General features: G+C 36.1%; 1 protein-coding gene across 1 annotated transcript in view; it reads left to right on the forward strand.

The window, feature by feature from the left end:
• The first annotated feature begins 1,457 nt into the window (after positions 1 to 1,457).
• IMPG1 (interphotoreceptor matrix proteoglycan 1) overlaps positions 1,458 to 20,517 on the forward strand; it is a 53,120-nt gene continuing 34,060 nt past the window's right edge. The window contains exons 1-5 of the mRNA XM_027713575.2: positions 1,458 to 1,524; positions 14,137 to 14,370; positions 17,131 to 17,297; positions 17,513 to 17,541; positions 20,107 to 20,174. Coding sequence (XP_027569376.2) covers positions 1,458 to 1,524; positions 14,137 to 14,370; positions 17,131 to 17,297; positions 17,513 to 17,541; positions 20,107 to 20,174 — 565 coding nt within the window. The remainder of the gene's footprint in view (positions 1,525 to 14,136; positions 14,371 to 17,130; positions 17,298 to 17,512; positions 17,542 to 20,106; positions 20,175 to 20,517) is intronic.

Here is a 20,517-nt window from a genome sequence, read left to right on the forward strand (position 1 = left end):
ATCCTTATATAATATGAAATTTTTCTTCAGTAGAAATCCTGATCATCTTCACTTTGCATTGTGCTGCTGGCAAAATATTCTTTATTTGTTTTCTTAGAACAAAAAACAATGTGCATGAAAGGTTATATATAAAGCATTAAAAGAAGCACCAGAAAAATAAAAAAAAAAAAGTGAAAATAAAAAAAAAGATCTTGCTTGGTCCCAGCCAAGTCTCTTTACTAGCTGGTCTGAGTAGTTAAAATCAGGCAATCTTGGGAAGGGAGGGAGGTTACCATTGTTTAAATCCTAGGTAAAAATAGAATACTGATTGGGTTCAAATGAAGGTTGTTCTTAGAGTAACTTGCTCTTACAGATTCTTACTGCCAGTTCAGATACTTCTTATGTTAAAGCACAGTTGCACAAAAATCTCCAAGGGGTACAAAACATCAGAAATGACTACCTGGTAGCATTTTTAGTTGTGATGCAACAATAAAAAAGGTCTTGAAAAATAAAAGGATAAGTATGCCAAATACGTAACCAGAATAGTTATCTGGGAAACTGGAGGAGAGCTGTCTGAAAAGTGTATTTACTCACTACCAGTTCTTGGCCTGGTTAGAGCTATGTGCTTGAAAGAGCATTTCCCAGCACTTTCTGTTTTTCTCCCACCATGCAGCACTTTCCCTTCCCCACTCACAGTTTGGCATCAGAGTCTGCCAGCCCTGAACACTGCTGCAATTTACTGCTGAGTCATCACATCACTGTCACAGAACATCATCATCACTGCTCTTACAGGAATATTGCAACAGCAACCTTTTGGTATGAGAAAGGAGAGAGGATTCCAAGACATAGGCAGTGGAAGAGCAGAGCATAGTAGGTTCTTTCAGAAAAAGCTATCTTCTTCAAAGGAAGTTCCCTGGGTTTTGTGATCACTGGTTTGGAAACAGCAGAATTAGCACTCCCCATGCTTTCATCTCTGCTCACATGCTATACTTCCAGAGCGCCCAAAGGATCAATGTTCGAAGGCAATGGGAACTAGAAGAGACTTCCGTTGTTTATCATGGTGTTGCTGAAGTCTTCTGGGGTTGACAGATGCCACTGCAGAAGGTTAATAAGATGAAAAAAGCTCTTCCAGCTGGACCGTAAGAGGGATTATGTCTGAGCAGCAGATAAACAGATTATTCCAGAAACAGACACTGCTTTTTTTTAAAACTTCGTCACTCTTGTCTTACCACTCCAGTCCCCCAGGCTAGAAGTGTGTGTGTTGAAGGGGCTTGCCCAGCTCTTGCATTCTGGCACCTGTTGCACTCTGCCTAGTTGCAATTCAATGCAGTCCAAGGCTGGGGACACCTGAAAAATAATAAGAAAAAAGACGTTTGGGGATTTCAGTTTGTTAAGAAAACAGAATTCTTCTACTTGACTGAAATATTCTTATTTCCTGCATGATTGGTCTTGAAAACTGTGAATGATCAATAGACAGCATGCATTTGAAAACTGGATTAATATTTTTGATCATTTGCCTTGCTCTCCAAGTTCAGGGAAGCAGAGGTAAGTTCATGTATTAAAGGTTTAGATTAATTTTACATTGCATATGTTGAGAAACAAAATAATTTCAAGATCAGGAGTTTTCATATTACAGAATTTTGTGTTTGGAGTGTGGTGTTTTGACAATTCAACTAGAGACAGTACAGTTACTGACACACTGTTATAAAGCTGAAAAAAAGGAAATGTTGGCCTTAATTCTCATGTATGTTTCCTAGGCTTTACAATCTCAGTAAGAGATGCCATCTAGATTCATTTTAGCTGAATATGTTCTGTTATGACAAAATGTAATTTCAAAAACAACTATAATAAAGATAAAAAACAGTTGAAAGAACATCTAAGTGCTGACATTGTAAAAGATGGTCTTTCATCCCAGAAATAAAGAGAAAATAGTAAAGTCTATCTTTGCCTTGACTAGCCACTGTCAGAAAAAAAACTTCAAAAACTTTTAGATAGACAAATTCTGGAGGAATACACCATGCTGACAAATATGCAAAAACCAGCAATACTAGTAAGGATTACTGTAATAATAATTGTAAAATAATTTGCAAGAAAACAAATACAGATAACTCCTCTGTACTTAATTCAATAGCTAACGATGACTCATTTTAAAAATATTAAAAAGTTCACAGCAATTTTAAAGTTTCTTCAACAACAAAAAAGAAAAGATGGTCATGTGATTTTTCCTGATTACTTCTATATTCAGTACATTTAGAGCTTTGGTGATATGTTTAATTTTGGAGGAGGTTGCTTAATAACATTTACATCTATGCTTTGATATTTACATAATCGAATTAAAAGCCAGCATAACAACTGCTTTATATGCCCCCAAATCAATGATTTCTATTTTTATGTCAATCTCAGGCCTGTTAATTAAATGCAAAGAATGTAAAGTGATAAAAGAGAAGTATCCTTAATGTTCTCTAAATATTTGTTAAAGAGACAGTGTGAAATATAGTCTGCTGTCAATACTATTTGGAAAGTTTTATTTACACTTTTTGTCTTGCTTTTCTTTGCACAGATTTTCTGTAAGAAATACAGAACACAGTTCTTATATGTCACTTAAATGATGTAAATCTTCTCCAGTGGACAATTAAAGTACTGAAAAAATCCCTGGAGAAATGTACTGTATAAGTTAACCCTAGATTCATATTGTGCTGGTCTTTGATTTTACTTTTTAATACCACGTAAATAGTGTCATTTAATCATTAATGATACTTTAGAAATGTGGTCAAAAATGAGAGAATGAGTGGTATTTCATGTCTGACAAGAAGAAAAGTTCTATAAAAATGCACTGGGTTTGCATTTAAGTTGCATATTCTATGATGGAAAGAGATAGAATGAATTCCAGACAATTCATGCATGCTTGATGGCATCATTGTAGTCCATATTTATAATTATGAACTGAGAAAGCAATATTGTTAAAAGTGGGATCGTATAGTTTCACCCCATTGTAAAACACCAGCCAGATGCTGGGAGGCTATCTTGACAGAGAGGAATACAAAATTGTGTATCACCTCCCTAAGAGATGCAGTAGAAGACTTGCTACATAAAATGTTCATCAACACTCAGGAAACCATGACCAGTCATAAACTTTACTTAACATCTTGCTTATGTAGCAATGTTCAAATTTTCTCATTTTTGATGGCTTTCATGTGAATAATTAGAAAAATTCCTCCTCTTTATAAAGTATATATAGTATGCATAAACGTATAATAATTCCTTTTGATTGACATGTAGTCATGCTATGTATAATATTTTTTAACTATGTTATTTCAAATATATGCACACAGATCTCAAAAAACTTAATGGTTGTAGTAAGAAACTTCTTTTTCAGAGCAGAGATGCTTCCAGAACTGTTATTTTATGACTTAGCATTAGGGTCATATACTTAGAGAAAGTGTTTTTCAAAAGTACACAGGTTCTCCCAGTAGTCTGAACACTTCTATGAATCACTCAGTAGTGAACCTAACACAGATGTTTTGAGGCTTTTTTTGAGTCTATTCAAGTTTGCAGGATATGTAAACTGTGACAGGCTAGGAAATAAGAGACTACGATATAAAATATCCCCATCTTAAATGAAAAAACCATACAGACAATTTCTAAATATTTATAGAGTTGATCAGTTGATATCTTTTCCTCATTTAAAAAACAAAACAAACAAACAAAAAACAAACAAAACTATCTTAAATTCAAATTCTGCATTTACTCACACTTATATTTCATAAAAAGTCGGTTAACTTTTTAAAAGTGAGGCTTGCTTAGTAATGTCTTTTGGTTCTTCCTCCCATCCCTATTTAAGGACTAAAAGAGTGCTTCTTCCAGACATTGGAGGCTGTCCAGGAGCACCTCCAGTTCCACAGTAAACAAACAGGAAACTGTAGGAAGCAAAATAAACACTTTAGAGATACAGCGTTCAACTTTGGCCGTAATTTTCCCACTGTCCTGACACAAACTGTCTCTAGTAATGGGAAGGGAAAGTGAGGGGAATAAAATCTTTGTGACAGCACAAAATCTATGCACAAAAACTGAATAGTAAACCAATGAACACCCAGACTAAATACCAAAATCCAGAGAAGCTTTGAACACTCAAAACTATGCCTTGAGGCTGGATACAACTTGGCATTTGATACTGAGAATGTAAGGGAGCTAGAGCGCGTTCAAGGCTGTTTTGTGTTACTTTTTTATTCAGCAAGCAACTATTCGCTATTTACTCAGCCATTCCTTAGGACACAAAGGCTCTGTGTTCGCTCTATGAAATCATTTTAATTCATTCTGACTGACCCCTTCCCGCTAGGCTGTTCCAATTCAGCAACAAATGTTGCAGATCTTCATTACTATAATTGCCCAATAAAAAAAAGGGTTAAGTAAATTTGTTAAGCCAAAGGAAAAGGTAATTCAAAGAACATAAAGCTTCAAAGAAAGAAAGAAAAAGACATCTGCCTTTTGCCCTAATATTATCTTCTACCTTCATCCATAAAATAAGAATTATCAAGTTAAAGTTAGGTTTCTTGGTTGTGCTTATAAACAAATGAAAAGTAAACCTTTTTTTCCCCCCTTCCCAAGCAAACATAGCACTGCATTTTATATGGGTTTTAACGTACTAATTTTCTGGCTGAAAGCCAAACTTGAATACAAATACTAGAACATTGTCACTGAATCTTAAAGATTAATTCCAGAAATAGTCACACCTGTGACACAAGGATCAGTGAACTATATGTGAATGAACAGCTAGGTATGTGGGATTTTTTCTTTGAAAACACCTGTGGACAAGATCACTATTAATAGGATTTCTCCTTTTACAGGACATTAATTTACAGGCTGTAATAAAATAACCCGAAGTCTTAACCTCCTAGAAATCCAGATCATTTATCCTATTCTTTATTTCTCAGCTAACTGTGGAGTCCCTATGGCCTCAGCAGTGCACAAAGTGACATGGCCAACACCCATCAGAGGTAGTCAAACAGTGTCTTCTTTCCAGAGGAAGACAGTTCTTCTTTACAGAAGGAAAACTGTGTATGCATATGCATTCTACTACATGCATTTCAATGTTTTAAAATATTGTATATATGTTTTCCCCCTGCTTTTTTACCTCTGTCCAACCTAGTTCCCTTGGTATTAAAATTAGTTTTCTGATCATTTTCTATCACACAATTATTCTATTTTTATCAGGAATTAGGTGCACTATCCTGCACATTACATGCATTTTGTACTTTGTAAGCCCAGCTGTGCTTTAATTTCTTCCCCTTAGGAATGTGTGATGTTGAATAACACATGTTCTAAAAAGAAATATCTCTCTCTCTCTCTGCTTTTATATACATGTATGCTAGCATTTAGTCACTGTCAGCTGCTATTTACTGGACAGACACTTCAGAATAGTAACCTATCTGGAAAACATACGATTAACAATCATCTGGGAGTACCCTGCCACCTGCCACAGTGTAGGTGTGTTTTTATACCCTTACATAACAGCACACATTTTCACTGTATGCAAGCATACCAACCAGTCTGACAGAGTAACACTATCATACTCATTTCGCAAAAGCATGAGGGCCTGAGGTATAACTCAGAAATTGAAGTCCTGACTTGTAAGAAGCATTGCAGTCATAAAGCAGGACTGCAAAGAGTTTGCTGGGCTGATTCTCAGAGCAACTGCCTAGTCATACAGACATTTGCAAATTAGTAGGACCCAAACTCATAGCTACACTAATTGTACTTAGGCCACCATGCTTTTCTTTTCAGTGGTGAGGTTCTACTAGCTTTTAAACTTCTACTTTGGTGCAGAGTTGAAATTATCTTCTTACTGGCCACTCTGAATCTTTCAATACCTCTCTCAGATTTTACCCAATTGTATATTAACAATCTTAGTAAGTCAGTTACCTGAAATACCAGTTTTAGTGGCTATGTTCCAGGTATACCTTTCATACATATGAGTCAACACAGATCATAGAAATCCCAGGAGTTTCAGGTAGGAAACAGCAGCGCACTCATCTTTCATTTTGTGATTTCATGGTGACAGCACAAAACGAAGACGGTTCTAATTGAGTTCTTTTCCCTTTCCTCTTCTCCATCAAAACTAGACAAACAAGTTGCCATGCTTAGATCAAGAATTGGACTAGGTGTCCTCCAAACCAAACTTGGTCTGTGCAGCTTGATACATAACTAAGTTAAATAAGGTTAAGTCCAAGTCACTCCCTGTCAAAATGAGACAGAGTCAATTAGCCAGAGACTGTAGATTGTACTGCAGGATAAGTGACCCTAAACCGTGAGGAAAATCAAACTGTTCCAAATACACAAGCTGAAGCAAAGAGATGGCACTGGGGCTTCTGGCACCTGGAAGCATTCTCTTATGTCAACCATCCTAATTGTCATCATATTTGAATACAGGTATCTCAATAAGCTCATTCTGCACTAAGACTCTTTGCCATCTATGTCAATATTTCAATAGTTTTGATAGTGTGAGTCAAAGTATAACTGCAACTTGAACTTACACTGTGTCACTGGCTTTCTCAGAGGATAGCTGTACGTCTCAAGAATGACTACTCAGAAAAATAATAGCAGAGGTGTTCAACTTAGTGTTTCATCACAACAGATTGGATGCATGCCTCCAAGAACTACTTAAACATTTAGAGCATTTTCTTGCATTCCTTGATGTAAACCATATGAGTTAACAGAACAGCCTTTCAGGTCAGATGCTACAAAGATGGTCAAGGAAAAACAAATAGATACACATTTCATATGTCAACATTAAAAAAGTCATTTTCAATGCTGTTTCTAGTCCAGATTCTGGACCTTAAGAAGAATGTTATAGGATTCAGAGGTTGGCAATGAAACCATAGATGGTCTTTGATATTTTCTAAGAATTCCAGTAGCAGAAGTTCACAGAGTTGATGAATAAAAATTTGTACTTTTCTGTCTGAAAGAGGATGTATAAATTTCTACCTTTAATGAGAGTTATTATGTCTAGGAAAACATGAGTTTCTCATGATATTTTTTCAGGTTGGAAGAAAATGTGTGAAAATCACATGCTGACTCATAAAGATTTCAGCATGTTCAATATTTGTGGTTGGTACAGACAACATTTAATGTGAATGTGGATTCATCATTAGTATAGGACAACTATATTCACAAAATCAGGAAAAGCTTATCAGTGGCATATTATGTTTTCTATTCTCATCTATAATAAGTAGATAATTCATCATAATTATTTTGCCATGACTTGTATAGTTAGCACAATTCAAAGATATTACCAAATTATCTGCTTACAGAGGGAGAAAAGACTATGTTTGCCTGCTCCAGGGTCTATGAATAAATTTCATAAAACTGGCTTCAAATTATCTTCTTATGTTTCTTTCTGAAGTTGGTTAACAATTGCATTTCTCCACTTGGCACAGGAAACCACATGGCTTTGTGTTTTTGAGAGGAGGGGAACAGCCAAGGGATTATGATATTTGCTTTAGTTTCTCTGTGTTACCAACTTGCCAAAATTAAATTCTTCACACTTCTTGAAATCCAAAAGCACATTGGCTGATGACAGTAGTGACCTTTGGTACCGAAACATAAATCTAGGTTAATTTAAAGGGTTCTGAAAAAGAACAATTACCTAATGCCATCTCCTAGCTTTGAATATAAAACCATTAAAACAAAGAGGTTTCAAGTTTTTATTAAAATTTACCTATTTACTAATATCATAGATTTCAAAATAACTTATCATATTCTTCTTCAGATTTGTTTCCATACATGTTCTGTAATGTAGATTGCTTCATTATAACCAAACATTTAGTATTTTTAACGTAAGAATAACAACAGGAATATATCGCGTAAGGACTCATGAGAGCCTTACCTTATTTGAGCACTGTTAACAGTAACTGCGTTCCTCATCTTCCATAAACATTTAAAGAAACATCCTCATGCATTTCTGCCAAGAAACAGATTTATGAAAAACCACCATTTTCCTGGATTCTCATGAAAGAAAATCCCTTGGTACAGATCTATTTTTAAAAATTAACCTGGTCTTTAAAAGGTTGAAAATTATAGAACTTAGCTTTTAAGCAGAAGCCAGGAATTCCTCTCCTGTGTCATAGAGACCTTGAATGCAGCTTGGGAATATGTGTAAGGTGATGTTTTGTCATGGTGAATCCAAGCAAGAGATACAGGGTTCAGACCAGTATTGTCTCCACTGCACAAGCAGGGTCTAGCACTTCCCTGATGTGTAAGGTGATGCTGAGTCTTATGTCACAAGATATTAGAGGTACATGAAGGGTTCTGTATTGCTGGGTGTATAACAGCCAGCTTGGTGGTACTTGTACGGGAAGTTTGCTAGGAGATGTTGGCCAGCTTACCAGAGCTTAACCTTACACTGGAGGCCTGGACCTGGCCCCCAGGCCTCACTCCACAGGCAATGTTAGTATTTAGTCACATTTAAGAATGGAATTCACAAACTCAACATACCAAACAGGAATTACCAAACTCATCTTTGTCAATATTTTTTCTGAGAAATTAGAATTATTCACTTTTAATATAAATGCCTTAGCCCTCTTTCCCTCTTTTAGAAACAGAGGCATTCTCTTCTGACCACAATTCCTCTTCTTCTGAAGCTAAGCATCAAAGTCAGTTGCTTATCTTTCAGCATAACTTCCCCACAGTAGTGGATACTGCCATCTTACCCAGCAGTTCACTGGCTAAGTGCACTAAACCTGGAGAACAGAGATCCAAAGTGAGTTCCCTCCTGTGCCTCAGCTACCCCAGTTAGGGACCAGATGAGACCCACCAGGACACAACAATCATTTTGGCTGAGTCCCCTTAGTAATTCCTTTCAATGTTCTTTCACTGTGTGCATTAAAAACAGTTAAATAATATATTGGACCCAAAGATAACTACAAGCAAGCCATATAATCTTGTGTTTAAGGGCACTGAGCTCTCCGAGACAAGACCTGAGTGGATTAAATATTAGCATTAATTTTTCTAACATGGAATTCCATACTCTGAAGTTTTTAAAACTGTGAGCCTTTACGGTTGTAAAAACAAGCTTGGACATGCAACACAAACACAGAGTTACAGTGTCTGAAAAAGCCCTGGCAAAGCAGGCCCGGACACCAAGAGTACAAGAAAAGGGCCTCCACTTTCACATCTCTATAGGAAGATAGACATTGTTGCATGCTTCTCTGAGAGAAGATAGGTGCTGATTCTAGTACTCACACGCAGGATCTAGGTTGCATTTGATGATAAGGCCATGCCATATTTTAATCTGTTCCTGCTCATCTAAGCCCCTTTGGCCCAGTTAGACTCTTCACATGCAAATGACCTGAGGAAATATGGCATGACAAAAAATAAAAATTGAAAAGAAATATAAGGAGAGAACATGTCACTGGCAAGTGCCACTAGAACATGGGATCTTCACTATTGCCATGACAGGAGGAGACTAGTTGTAGGTAAGAGTTTAGGATATTACCTCTCTTTGTACTTTCTATGCTTCATCTGGTGTTTACACTGATCAGCCCTTTAAGAAATCTCAAGATCAACTTTCCGTAACCAGTCAGCCACACTTGGGTTACTGGATCAGTTATCAACATAGGACTGTTGGCCCCACTATATATTTAGCAGCAACACATTTACAGGATCTTTGCTGAATTAAACTTGATTAGCTTTCCTCATCATATTTCACCAGTTCCCTTAAATAAGCCTTAACTTTTAATTAACAATTATTTTATTGCAATACATCTCATTTATCAGTCAAACATTCCTCTCTATCCTAAGCACATCCACTTATTTTTCAGACTCATCTGCTTTTTCATACATTTCAAACCTTGTGATGATTTAAGGATGGATTACTCAGACTTTTGTCACCTTGAATTTTGCTGCCAAATCTTTAGTTACCATATCTTAAATTCTTATGTTTGTATACGATAACACCTACATTTTCTCAGGGTAAACTAAAAGTCTACTGCCAAAATAATGCTGTTGGTAAACGTTCCTACACAGAAATTGTCTACATTGCTGAAAAAAACCCAAACTACCAACACCAAAATTGGACGCCTCGCAAAACTGATACTATTAAGAAAGAGAAATTAATAAAGCTGTATAGAGAAGCATCCGCCGTAGTTATACAAAAAGGTATGAATATGAGTTTCTTGCTCCTGTGTTTATAAAAGCAAATTTAAAAAACCAACCAAACAAACAACAAATCCCCCCACTGCTGACCAGTTATCCAAATGGCTTTAAACTCTTTCTCTAGAATCCAGTTCAATAATTATGTGCTTTTCCTTTTTCATTATCCAGATTATTAAAAACACATGAGAATTCTCACCTTTGAAAAATATTCCTCCTGCCTTGTTATTTTAGTTACGGTATAAATTTGATAACACAGGTCTCAAGAGACACAGAGGAGAGGCCTGACCTAATTCCACAGATTTCAGATTTTTATTTTGTGAAATGAATACTATTTATCTGCCTGAAAACAAAACCTGAAGAACAGAACTATGCACTTGAGAGATCAGTATGGATATCAAAGCAATTTGATTAGATCCCATATGAATTAGATTGCTGTATCATATTTTGGAAATTGCTTTATGGTATTTTGGAAAAATTTTGTTATATTTGTTTGAGTTCAGGACTAGAGGTCAGGAACTCCAGATTTTAATAACAGCTGACAGAGACTATGCAGACAAAACTGCCCCAAATAATTTTCCTCAAGTATGTCACCTGGAAAATGAGGACAATGGTGTAGATTCTTTCACGTGAGAATAAAGGAGGAGAATTACAGCTTTGGTTAAGACATCTTGGAGAATAAGCTGAAATACACTAAACTGTTAGCAGACTTATATAGTTGTTCGCCCTTCTGGCCTAAAACTATCAAAGAAAACTCAAAATCTTAAATATAACTCTTACAGGTAAAACCAAGTTAAACAACAGAGTTAAATAAGAAAAAGTCAAATTGGACAGTGTTTATTTAGGGTAAACTTTGAATATTTTAATTACATATGTTTATTTCAGAAAAAAGATTGAGGACAAAAAAATTTAGAAAGATTACTTATTTTAAGAAAAGCATACCAGCATAGTATCATTGGGATTTTTTACATAATCAAATGATGTACCCTGTAAAATTGCACCTCTCCAGTTTACTCTATTACCATATTGTATGGTAATATTGGGCAATCATATGCAGAGAAGGGTTGATGCTTTCTCCAATTCAAATTTTGCTTAAGTTTAGTTAAAAAGTGATTTCAAGGAATTATGATAATAAGAGTTATTCTAGTAATGGAAATTTACTAACCAGAAGGTATAAATTAAATTACACCTATTACAATAGAGATACTTCAGAAACAGACCCTCAAAAAAAAAAAAAAAAAAAAAAAAAAAAAAAAAAAAAAAAAAAAAAAAAAAAAAAAAAAAAAAAAAAAAAAAAAAAAAAAAAAAAAAAAAAAAAGAAAAAAGTGAACATTGAAGGGAAAGAATGAAAAGAGAAAGAATTTAAATCCATCCAAAACTGGCTGGCAGAACAGCTCTAACTGAAGCAGAAAAAGTATGGTCATTTTCTCAGCCTGAAAAGCCCAAAAAGGGATTCTAACCTAGAAAGTTTGAAATCATTACAACAATCATTTGAAAAGAATCTCCTTTGTCAGTCTTATGAACAGTATAGTTCTTAATTCAAGTTAGTGACTTAGGGATAAATCCTGGAGAAGAAGTAAATCCTTCAAGAAAGGCCTCTGCTTCATACAAAAGCTATCAAAGAGCTTAGTGACAAAATCCTCTGCCCCAGTTGGTCAGGCTGCCTGGGCAGCTGGTCTATTGCAGTTAATATACATTGCAAAAGGTACACCTTGTAAAAGGACTTACAGCTGGCTACCTTCCATGTGGATATTTGGTCTTTTCTTCTAGAGTATTTCAGGGGTCTTCTTTGAGGTTTCAATGGCATTGGATTTGTTCTCTCATCCCATATATCATTCAAATAACTCAGTGTCTCAGCTGATGCAGTGTTTGGCTACTGTTTGGTTTCTGATTAACTTAGCGATGCGTTTTCACAGTTTTTATGCAGTTTCTGGTTCATGATCAGACATTAATGTGGAAAAATTACTTCCATTTCACTTAACGTTAAGCATTATATGACTGCATCATCATTTTAAATTACCTTGCAACAATTAGACAGTTACAGTCTACAGATTGCTGCCTCTGGCATGCATTACAAAACATTATGATAACCTATTGCCCTTATTTTATAACTTCCTTTCTTTCAGACAATATTCATCGTAATCAACCAGTAGACTTTTTGCTCTATCAGAGTAGCACCTATATCAAAATATAGATGTCACTACTATGATTTCTACACTGTAAACATTGGATGTTCATTTTGAAGTGAAATAAGAACTGAGACAAATAGATGCACGTACATATGTATACTGACATACATGGTGGAATTTTCCCCATTCTTTATTTCAAGTACTATTCTTTCTATAACAGTACGCTTTTCAAATGTTTTTCTTTATCATTTATCTGCCTACTTTTAACATTTAATTAACACAATTCCAAATTGTCAAGATAATGGGGTTTTAACCTTCCTTATTTTCTCTTGATTTGCCTAAGAACATGATAATTAGTGTTTGTTATATGCAGCATGACATTTCTTCTTTCTCCAGCAAACTGCTAATCTTTTACTTTTTTTGATAGTGCTGCTCTTACTGAATTTATTCCTTTTTAACATGATTATTTCATTTTATTCCTCTGTTACAAGCTTTTAAACCATTTTTCAAAGTATTTTTTTCATTTGGTTCATCAGGATTCATGAACACATATACCTTGTTTAAAGTTTTGCAGTTCTTTGAAAATGTCCTTTACTCTGTTTACATTTCTCTTTAATTTTTATGTGTAATTACTGTATCAAATGTATTAAAAGGCAACTAAAAAGGTATTTCCAAATTAATTGTAACATCTTTATTAATATCTATACAAAATTTTGGAAGACAGTCTAAAAGATACTGCTCGTCACATGATCCTGCAAAATGCTATATTTCAGCTCATTTAAATGTGTACTTTATATGCTATTTTTTATCATCAACATTTTACATTAACTTTAGCTGCTATGTCATGTAATACCGAATCACAAATACTTAGGAAGTGGAACTAAATTAGTCATGACTTTTCGGCATGCCTTTTGTGATGGGAGTTCTTGTGCTTGAGCCTATTTGGACACTCTAGAAGCATTTCCATTTTTCATAGCTGAATAGCTCCATAAGTAAATTCTATATCTTCAATTCCCACTCACTGGTTTCACTTTTTTCAACTGTAGTTGTTCCACTTTGCCAGGAATTGTTGAAGATCTATTGAAACACAATGCCAGAGCTTCCACAGCACCTATCAACCAGTTGTAAAGAAACAACTGTAGTCTGTTCTAGCTAATACTTCAGTTTATGTGAGGGAAGGATAGAGGAGTGCAGTGTGGAGTAAAAGAGAGAGACTGGAAACAGCTCTTTCTTTTCCCAAGGGCAATAAAACTCCTGTTCAACTTTTGAAAGCTTCAGGGTCCAGTTCTTGGGATAGGTTCAAGACTATGAACCTGATGTGAAGGGAGATGTGCCTTGAAGCCCAAAGGAACTGTAAGAATATCTTAAAGGGTGGAGATTTAAGGTACAATAATTTCTCATTTAACTTCTCTGATAGTGTAGACACCTACTTACACTGTAGACTGATACAGATATTCTTTATTTTCCCCAGGCTCCAGACCATTACTTATCACTGCACTGTAAAGTTCCCTACAGGTCAATATGCTCACAAATGAGATGTTGTAGCACAAAGTTCAAGCACTTAAGTGTCCTTTGTGGATCTAATCTAAAGTCGCTTTTGAAAACAGGATTTAGGGCTTCTGACACTTTTACCCTATGTGTCCTGGGGTCACGTGTTGAGATATAAGGAAATTAATTGTCAGGTCTCTTGAGCCCTAGTTCCCCCATGTGATCACAGGATGCTTCTCCTCAGCACACTAATTTGGTCAGGGTATTGACACCACTATAATGTAACAAAAAGGACTCTCAAGTTTATGCCCATTTTCCAGACATGAACTTGCCTTGGATACCTACTGCCTATGCAAAGTATGTTTATGTACATGCTTATTTTTATCTTTTCCAGAAATTCCTAATAAAATAAACCATGCTGAAGCCAAACATCTTGCAGACGCCTCAGGGTCAGACAAAACTGAAAGAACAACAAAGAGGTCCAGAGTATCAACCATAAGGCGGATATTTGACATGGCAAAGCACCGAACAAAGAGGTCGTCCTTTTTCTCAACTGGTGTGAAAGTTTGCCCACAAGAATCTGTGAAGCAGATTTTAGCCAGTCACCAAGCTTACTATAGATTAAGAGGTAAGATGATTATTGTAGCATGTACTTCCTCCTGCAAAGTCTTTCTTTTAATTGAGGAAACAGTAATTTTCCAGAATCTTGTTCTTCACCTTTAAGCAGTGTATGTGCTATTTGCTTTATGGTTTATTTCACCATAGATAAGCATAACATAGATAAAGTTACATGTGCATCAGCAGGGTTCAAGACAGACAGTTACCAGAAGAAAATAAAAAAATGCACTCAAAGGACTAATGAACTTGGAGTAATTGCATAATGTTCTAGCATGGCTGATCGTGAAGACCAAATTGTGCTTGCATTACTGTGTAAAGATGTACCACCTTTCTCATAAGTGCAGCAGGAACCATCGTTGCAAGTCTGAATTAATCTCACCAGTTTAAGACAAGCAATGAAAGTATTAATTGGTCATTGCATAAATATGTTGGTGTATCTGTACATACAGTAAGTCTGTAGCAGTGTTAGTATACAACAAACACTCAGATAATTGTCAGCAGGTCATGAAAAGAACTTAGTCTTATTTTCAAAAGGTCTCAAATACTTCTTCTGCCTTTTCTCAACTAATTCACTCTCTCCCCAGCCCTTTTTCTCTTCCCTTCCCCATAGAAAGCCTATAGAGTTACAACTCCAATTCTAGGTCCCTAGAGAGCACGGTGCAAATAGGCTCCTGGTTTTCATATTTTCTCTCTTCCTCCCTCTATCCCTTCCAGTCTTTCACTCAGTGACTGTTTCAATTTGTATTAGAAAAATGCATATTTTTGCACTGCAGCTAGACAGTCCAAAGCTAATTCTAAAACCTAGTCAGCATTTCTGGAATGCAAGTATCCAAGGCAACATCTGCTCTCTAAGTCTCCTCTGCTTGTCTGTTTTTCCTCTATATTGGTCTCCAACCATTCACATACATCCATGTAACTTGGCTCTCTTTTAGGTAGCTCTCTCTGAAATGAAACCTGGATGTAGAGCTGCAAAACTTTTACTCCAGTAGCCACTTGCTACAAGCAGCATAGGAAAATTACACCAATGTCTGTAGCTATTCCTATAGATACAAAAGTATTTGGTCTCCATTGTAGCATCCTATGGGCACTAGAGAGAAATCTGAAATATGTTAAAGAGGTTGATCCAAGAAGCATTTCTTAAATTCAAATTAATCCTGAAAGTCCCTGAAACTCACCGGTTACATCCCAAATAGGGCTGAAAACAAGCTGTCCTGAAACAGGCCGGTATCATTAGCTTGAACTCAAAGAACCATACGTGTGACCCTTTCTTTTAAAAAACTGAATATGACAATACTACCAACTTTTTGGAGAGCAGCACATCACCTGGACTCTATAAGTCTTGTAGTGCAGGCAGGTTTAAACTTGCATCTCCTTTTCCTCAGCAGGGTTCTACACTCACAAAATTCTCTGAACAGGTGTCATCTAGTTCTTCAACTGAAACCTGAGTACTTCCCCAAAAAGGAAGCAATCAAACAGATGACTGCAGCTGAATAATTTGTACACTCATTCAGAAAAAGGCGTTTCTGCTCCCTTGAATAGTTGCACATATTGCATTACAGTATCCTTCATTAAAACCTCAAAAAATTTTTCCTGCAAGGAAAGATCACAATCCTTGAATCTGTAACCACAGTACAAGCCTTCACGGAAAGGTAATCTGGTATCCATACTGGAGCCTTACAGCCTGTGCCTATCTGTGGCACAATCTTACCTTCATTTTGTTTCATACATAAACTTTCAGGTCTGTTCTTTTCTGTGTCTAAAGTCTAGGAGATCACTTCTACCCCTCCAAGTCCCATGACACATTTAGAACAGTAATAGCACTGTGGATCATATCAGTCTTCTAGAGAACTTTTCTGCTTTCTAAGAAAAATTACACCTTTTTTTTTTTTTTAACACACACAAATATACTTCCAGGAATGAGCACATGACAAAAAGAGCTCAAATATAGGAGCTCAGACAGTTTCTATTGGATAACCTGAGGCCACTGTGACCCTACACCAACTCTGAAATAATACACTATAGCATAAGTCACAATGAGGACAGTCCCTCATGTGGGGCAAACTGGGTGAAAGCATGGAATCATCTACAACACCTCCTCAACTGGTCATGTGTCACGTTTATCTGGTAACTGGATTACTTATCATCAGATACTATATCTTTATTCAGCAGTTGCCGCTCAGAGAAACAGATACCGGAGAGCTGCAAGAAAAAGAGGATAGAAAGTAGCTTTAACCGCTAGCTCATAATGAATAAATCTCCTCAAAAGACAGCCTGTTCCTTTTTAATAGTCTGAGCACATCTGCTGCACATGCAGCTGCTCTACGGGGAGGGCAGGTTGCTCCTGAGGTATTATTGAGGGGCTCTAACCCAGCTGGGTGAGTACATCCCTACAGCAAGTTTAGAGTATACCTAAAGAAATGACTGCACTAATTTCAGAGACATCGATAATGCAGATAATGAACTCACTCTAAGTCAAAGTAGCTATCAAGTACTGAAAATAAATGACCCACCTCACAGTAATGAGCTTTGCAAAGTAAAGTGCTACAGGCAACAGCTTTTAAATTGCAAGTTTCTGTTAAAATGGTTTTTCTAATAAGTTTGAAAATTCCTCTCTCTAAAAGCATTTAATTTTAACCAACATTTCGAAGTGTGTTCCTTCATTTTGAGTGATGAATGTGTAAACGTGCAAATACCAAATCACTTTTAAAAGGCTTTCGAGTTTACTTTTTGGTAGAAAGCACCCATCCCCAGCCCCTTTCTTCTTACTCAGTCTGCCAGGAAGCTGTGTGGGAAGCCTTTCGTATTTTTCTGGATCGGATTCCTGATACTTCTGAATATCAGAACTGGGTTACTGCCTGCCAGAGGGAAACCTTTTGCATATTCGACATTGGCAAAAACTTCAGCAATTCCCAAGAGCATCTGGAAATAATCCAACGGGTAAGGATTACTGACACTTGTTTATAAACTGGGAGAGACTTCCAAGTCCCTCCCTATCTGCTTATTTAAGGGCAAAGTATTGCTCAGGAGGAGGAGGGGGCATATCTTAGAAGAAAAATATACAAGGATAGTAAAAAAAAGAGCTAACAGGTTTCTGCTCTACCTGGTTGGATACACCCACTAGTAAAATGCTGTTTTTCTTAATCTTTTTGCAGCGAGTGAAACATAGAACCTTCCAGGAAAGGTAAGTAGCACAAGTAGAACCTTGTCACTTGATGTTACTGCCTTTTTTAAAAAAGATATGTGTAGATGCGTGTGGATGTGAACAGATATACAGATAGCATTGTGGTGTATTTGGCGTGTGCTGTGAGAGAGGTGTATACTGTATGTACCATAGTACACAGCAATTGAATCACAAATAATGGAGGTGGCCAAATGTCTGAGTTACCTGTTCACTTCGAGACACCACATAATGTTTTCTCAGACTAATGTGAGCATGAAACTCTGTCAGAGACATGGCTCTGCATTAGACCAGTGTTGACTGGGAGTATGACAAAAGTTGCTATATAGTTTCTCATAAAGGAAAGTCCAAGAGCTTAACAAAGGTTTATCTGAGAGGTTTCATTAAGCAATAATATAAAAACTCTATGCCTTCACTTTAGCCTTCTCCTGTATTTTTACACATCATGACAGTGTCAACTAATGTGATACTTTCTTCTACAAACTCTTTGAAAGAAATATGCTTCTGGCAACACTCAGAAGTCTGAGAATGACAGGATTTAAGTTACAATACTGAACTCTGTCTCTCTGCATATAAATACTGTAGTAAACCCAGACAAATCATTGTCCATAACTCCTCTGAATAATGTATTATTTTTTCCTTCAAGTTTTTTTTATTTTCAGGACATTTTCAGGCAAATAATCTTTTGCATTCGTAAGTTACACTGTCCCATGATCACAGAGATCTTATGTATCTTTGTTCATTCCAACATGAGAGATCTGAGGGCTTTTTCTCAGAAATGTATTTTTAATAATGTAGGCCCTAATTAAACTCCCCTGGAAGGCCAAAGGGAGGTCTTTTCATTCAGTCTAGTGCAAACAGCAGCAGCAAGGCATTAAGTGACTGATCTCAGAGTTCTTAAATTCTTTGTCAACAGTATGGTTTTCCCTAGAAATAATTGAGAAGATGAAGTAAATGCTATGAAATTACTCGTATTTTAGTGGGAAATACAGCCAACCATGATTATGCATGGTTGGACTTCATCTTTACTATTATGTGGCTTGGGAAACATTTTGTATCTTCTGTAGATGCCACATAGATCAGTCTCCAGTTAAAACACAACACATAATTAGTTAGCATCGTGAAAACAGTATAAATAGTACTTTTGTTCTCACTGTATAAGATATCCAGAGGATGTGGTAAATCAGTTGTTGTTCATGTTCTTTATTTATGTTATTAAACATCTCGGTTGGTCCCGTATAGAAATGTATCTCATACATCTTTTCTGTCTACACTGCAGGCTTTATGCTATCTCAGTTAACACCACATCACACATTTACAACACCCTTATTCTTTCACTCATACCAGTTTTCACAAATACAGCATCTGTGTGCACTGTAGAAATTTTGAGGAATTCTATTCTCATTTATTTCAAAGACTGTTCTTTTTATTTTATGTTGTGGGTTTTTTCCACATCCTACTTAGAACTCAAAACAATTGAAATTCTTCGCACCCCAATTTCAGGAAAGAAAAATCTCAAAATGTCCCTAAAATTCTTATCTAAAAATCTAAATTTTCCCAAAAGCTGAATGAATAAAAATTTGGTTTTAGAGCAGAAATTATTTCATAACCTTAACAGCAGGAATATCTAATACATCTATAATAAAATGTACTTAGATATACATACTAGTTCTGCTTTTCAGGCAAGTCAACAGTTGCAATTGCAAAAGGTATTCATTACCTCATGGCTGTAAAACTTACAATAGAAAATAATATCAACAATACAAAACTAAACCCTGTGATACAAGGCAGACAACCTTACATCATACCCACCATACTCTTTCTTGGGTTTTCAGCTGTCTTCCATGGGGACCATGGCAGGCATTAACCCATGAACATTACATCTCATAGTAATCTGGATCCAGGAATCTGACTTGAAACTATCATTATTTGGAAGCATTCTTATGATATTATAATGCAGGCCAACAACTGAAAAATAAATACATCCATCCTCTCCTCAAACCATACCATATAAAACTCTCTTGGTACCGTGAAATGTCCATTGGTCCTAAAATTAGGAGAGGCCCAAAGCTCTCACTGAACTATATTGACAGGATGAGATATAGCAAAGGAGACAATAGTTGGTTTAGATGGTGTACAAGAAGTCTTGCTTCCATTTCACACAGTGGTCTACCATTCCTTAACCTCAAAGGGAAACAAAAACAGACCCAGGGCACTGATTTAATCTCTGTAATCCCATCCCTCCAGTTGCATGGATAAAATCAGTCATGAAATCTCATGAGCAGATTCCTAACGGGATGGATAGTCCTTGGTGGAGGAATATATCAAATCAGTATTTTTGTAAGAGCAAATATTCAACTGAAGTAGAGGAAACGAAATACATAAGCTGTCAAATAAAAAATACGATCTACCGTTCCACTGCCTTTTTAACCAGCTTACAAAATATTCCATTAGAAATAACTTCACTCATTTAAACCACACTTCTATATTTCTAAATTTTTTTACACTTTTTTCATTGCCAGTACAGTATGGAGAAAATTAAATCACTCATTTATTTTTGATTGATAGGAAAGATGAAATATCCGCAGAGAAAATAGGAGGCAAAAAGGTGGAAGAAATTCCTTCCATTTCTACAGGTAAAATCAAGTCTGCTTTTTGTGTGTCTGTCCTTTAAATAGAATTGCTAAAGTCAGTCATTCTTAGGTCTTAAAAGGCTGTAATTTAATGAATGCAGTAGAAGCATGACAAGTTCAGCGAAGTACGATGAAAATGTTTTTAACAAAATAATCTTTATGAAGCAACTTTTATCTCTTTACAGCATGTCTGCTACTCAAATGTAGCATTCCAAGTTGACTTTTGCCTTCAGTCACACACATGCAATGCTACTGATGTTTGACCTGGAAGAAAGACTGTCTATTGTATAAAACATAGCAGCTTTATCCATGCCATAAGTCACAGCCACCTTCCAGTGGCACAGAC

Source organism: Pipra filicauda, unplaced genomic scaffold (genome assembly GCF_003945595.2).
Source record: "Pipra filicauda isolate LSUMZ 115617 unplaced genomic scaffold, ASM394559v2 scaffold157_size4220110_pilon, whole genome shotgun sequence".
Lineage (NCBI taxonomy): Eukaryota > Metazoa > Chordata > Aves > Passeriformes > Pipridae > Pipra > Pipra filicauda.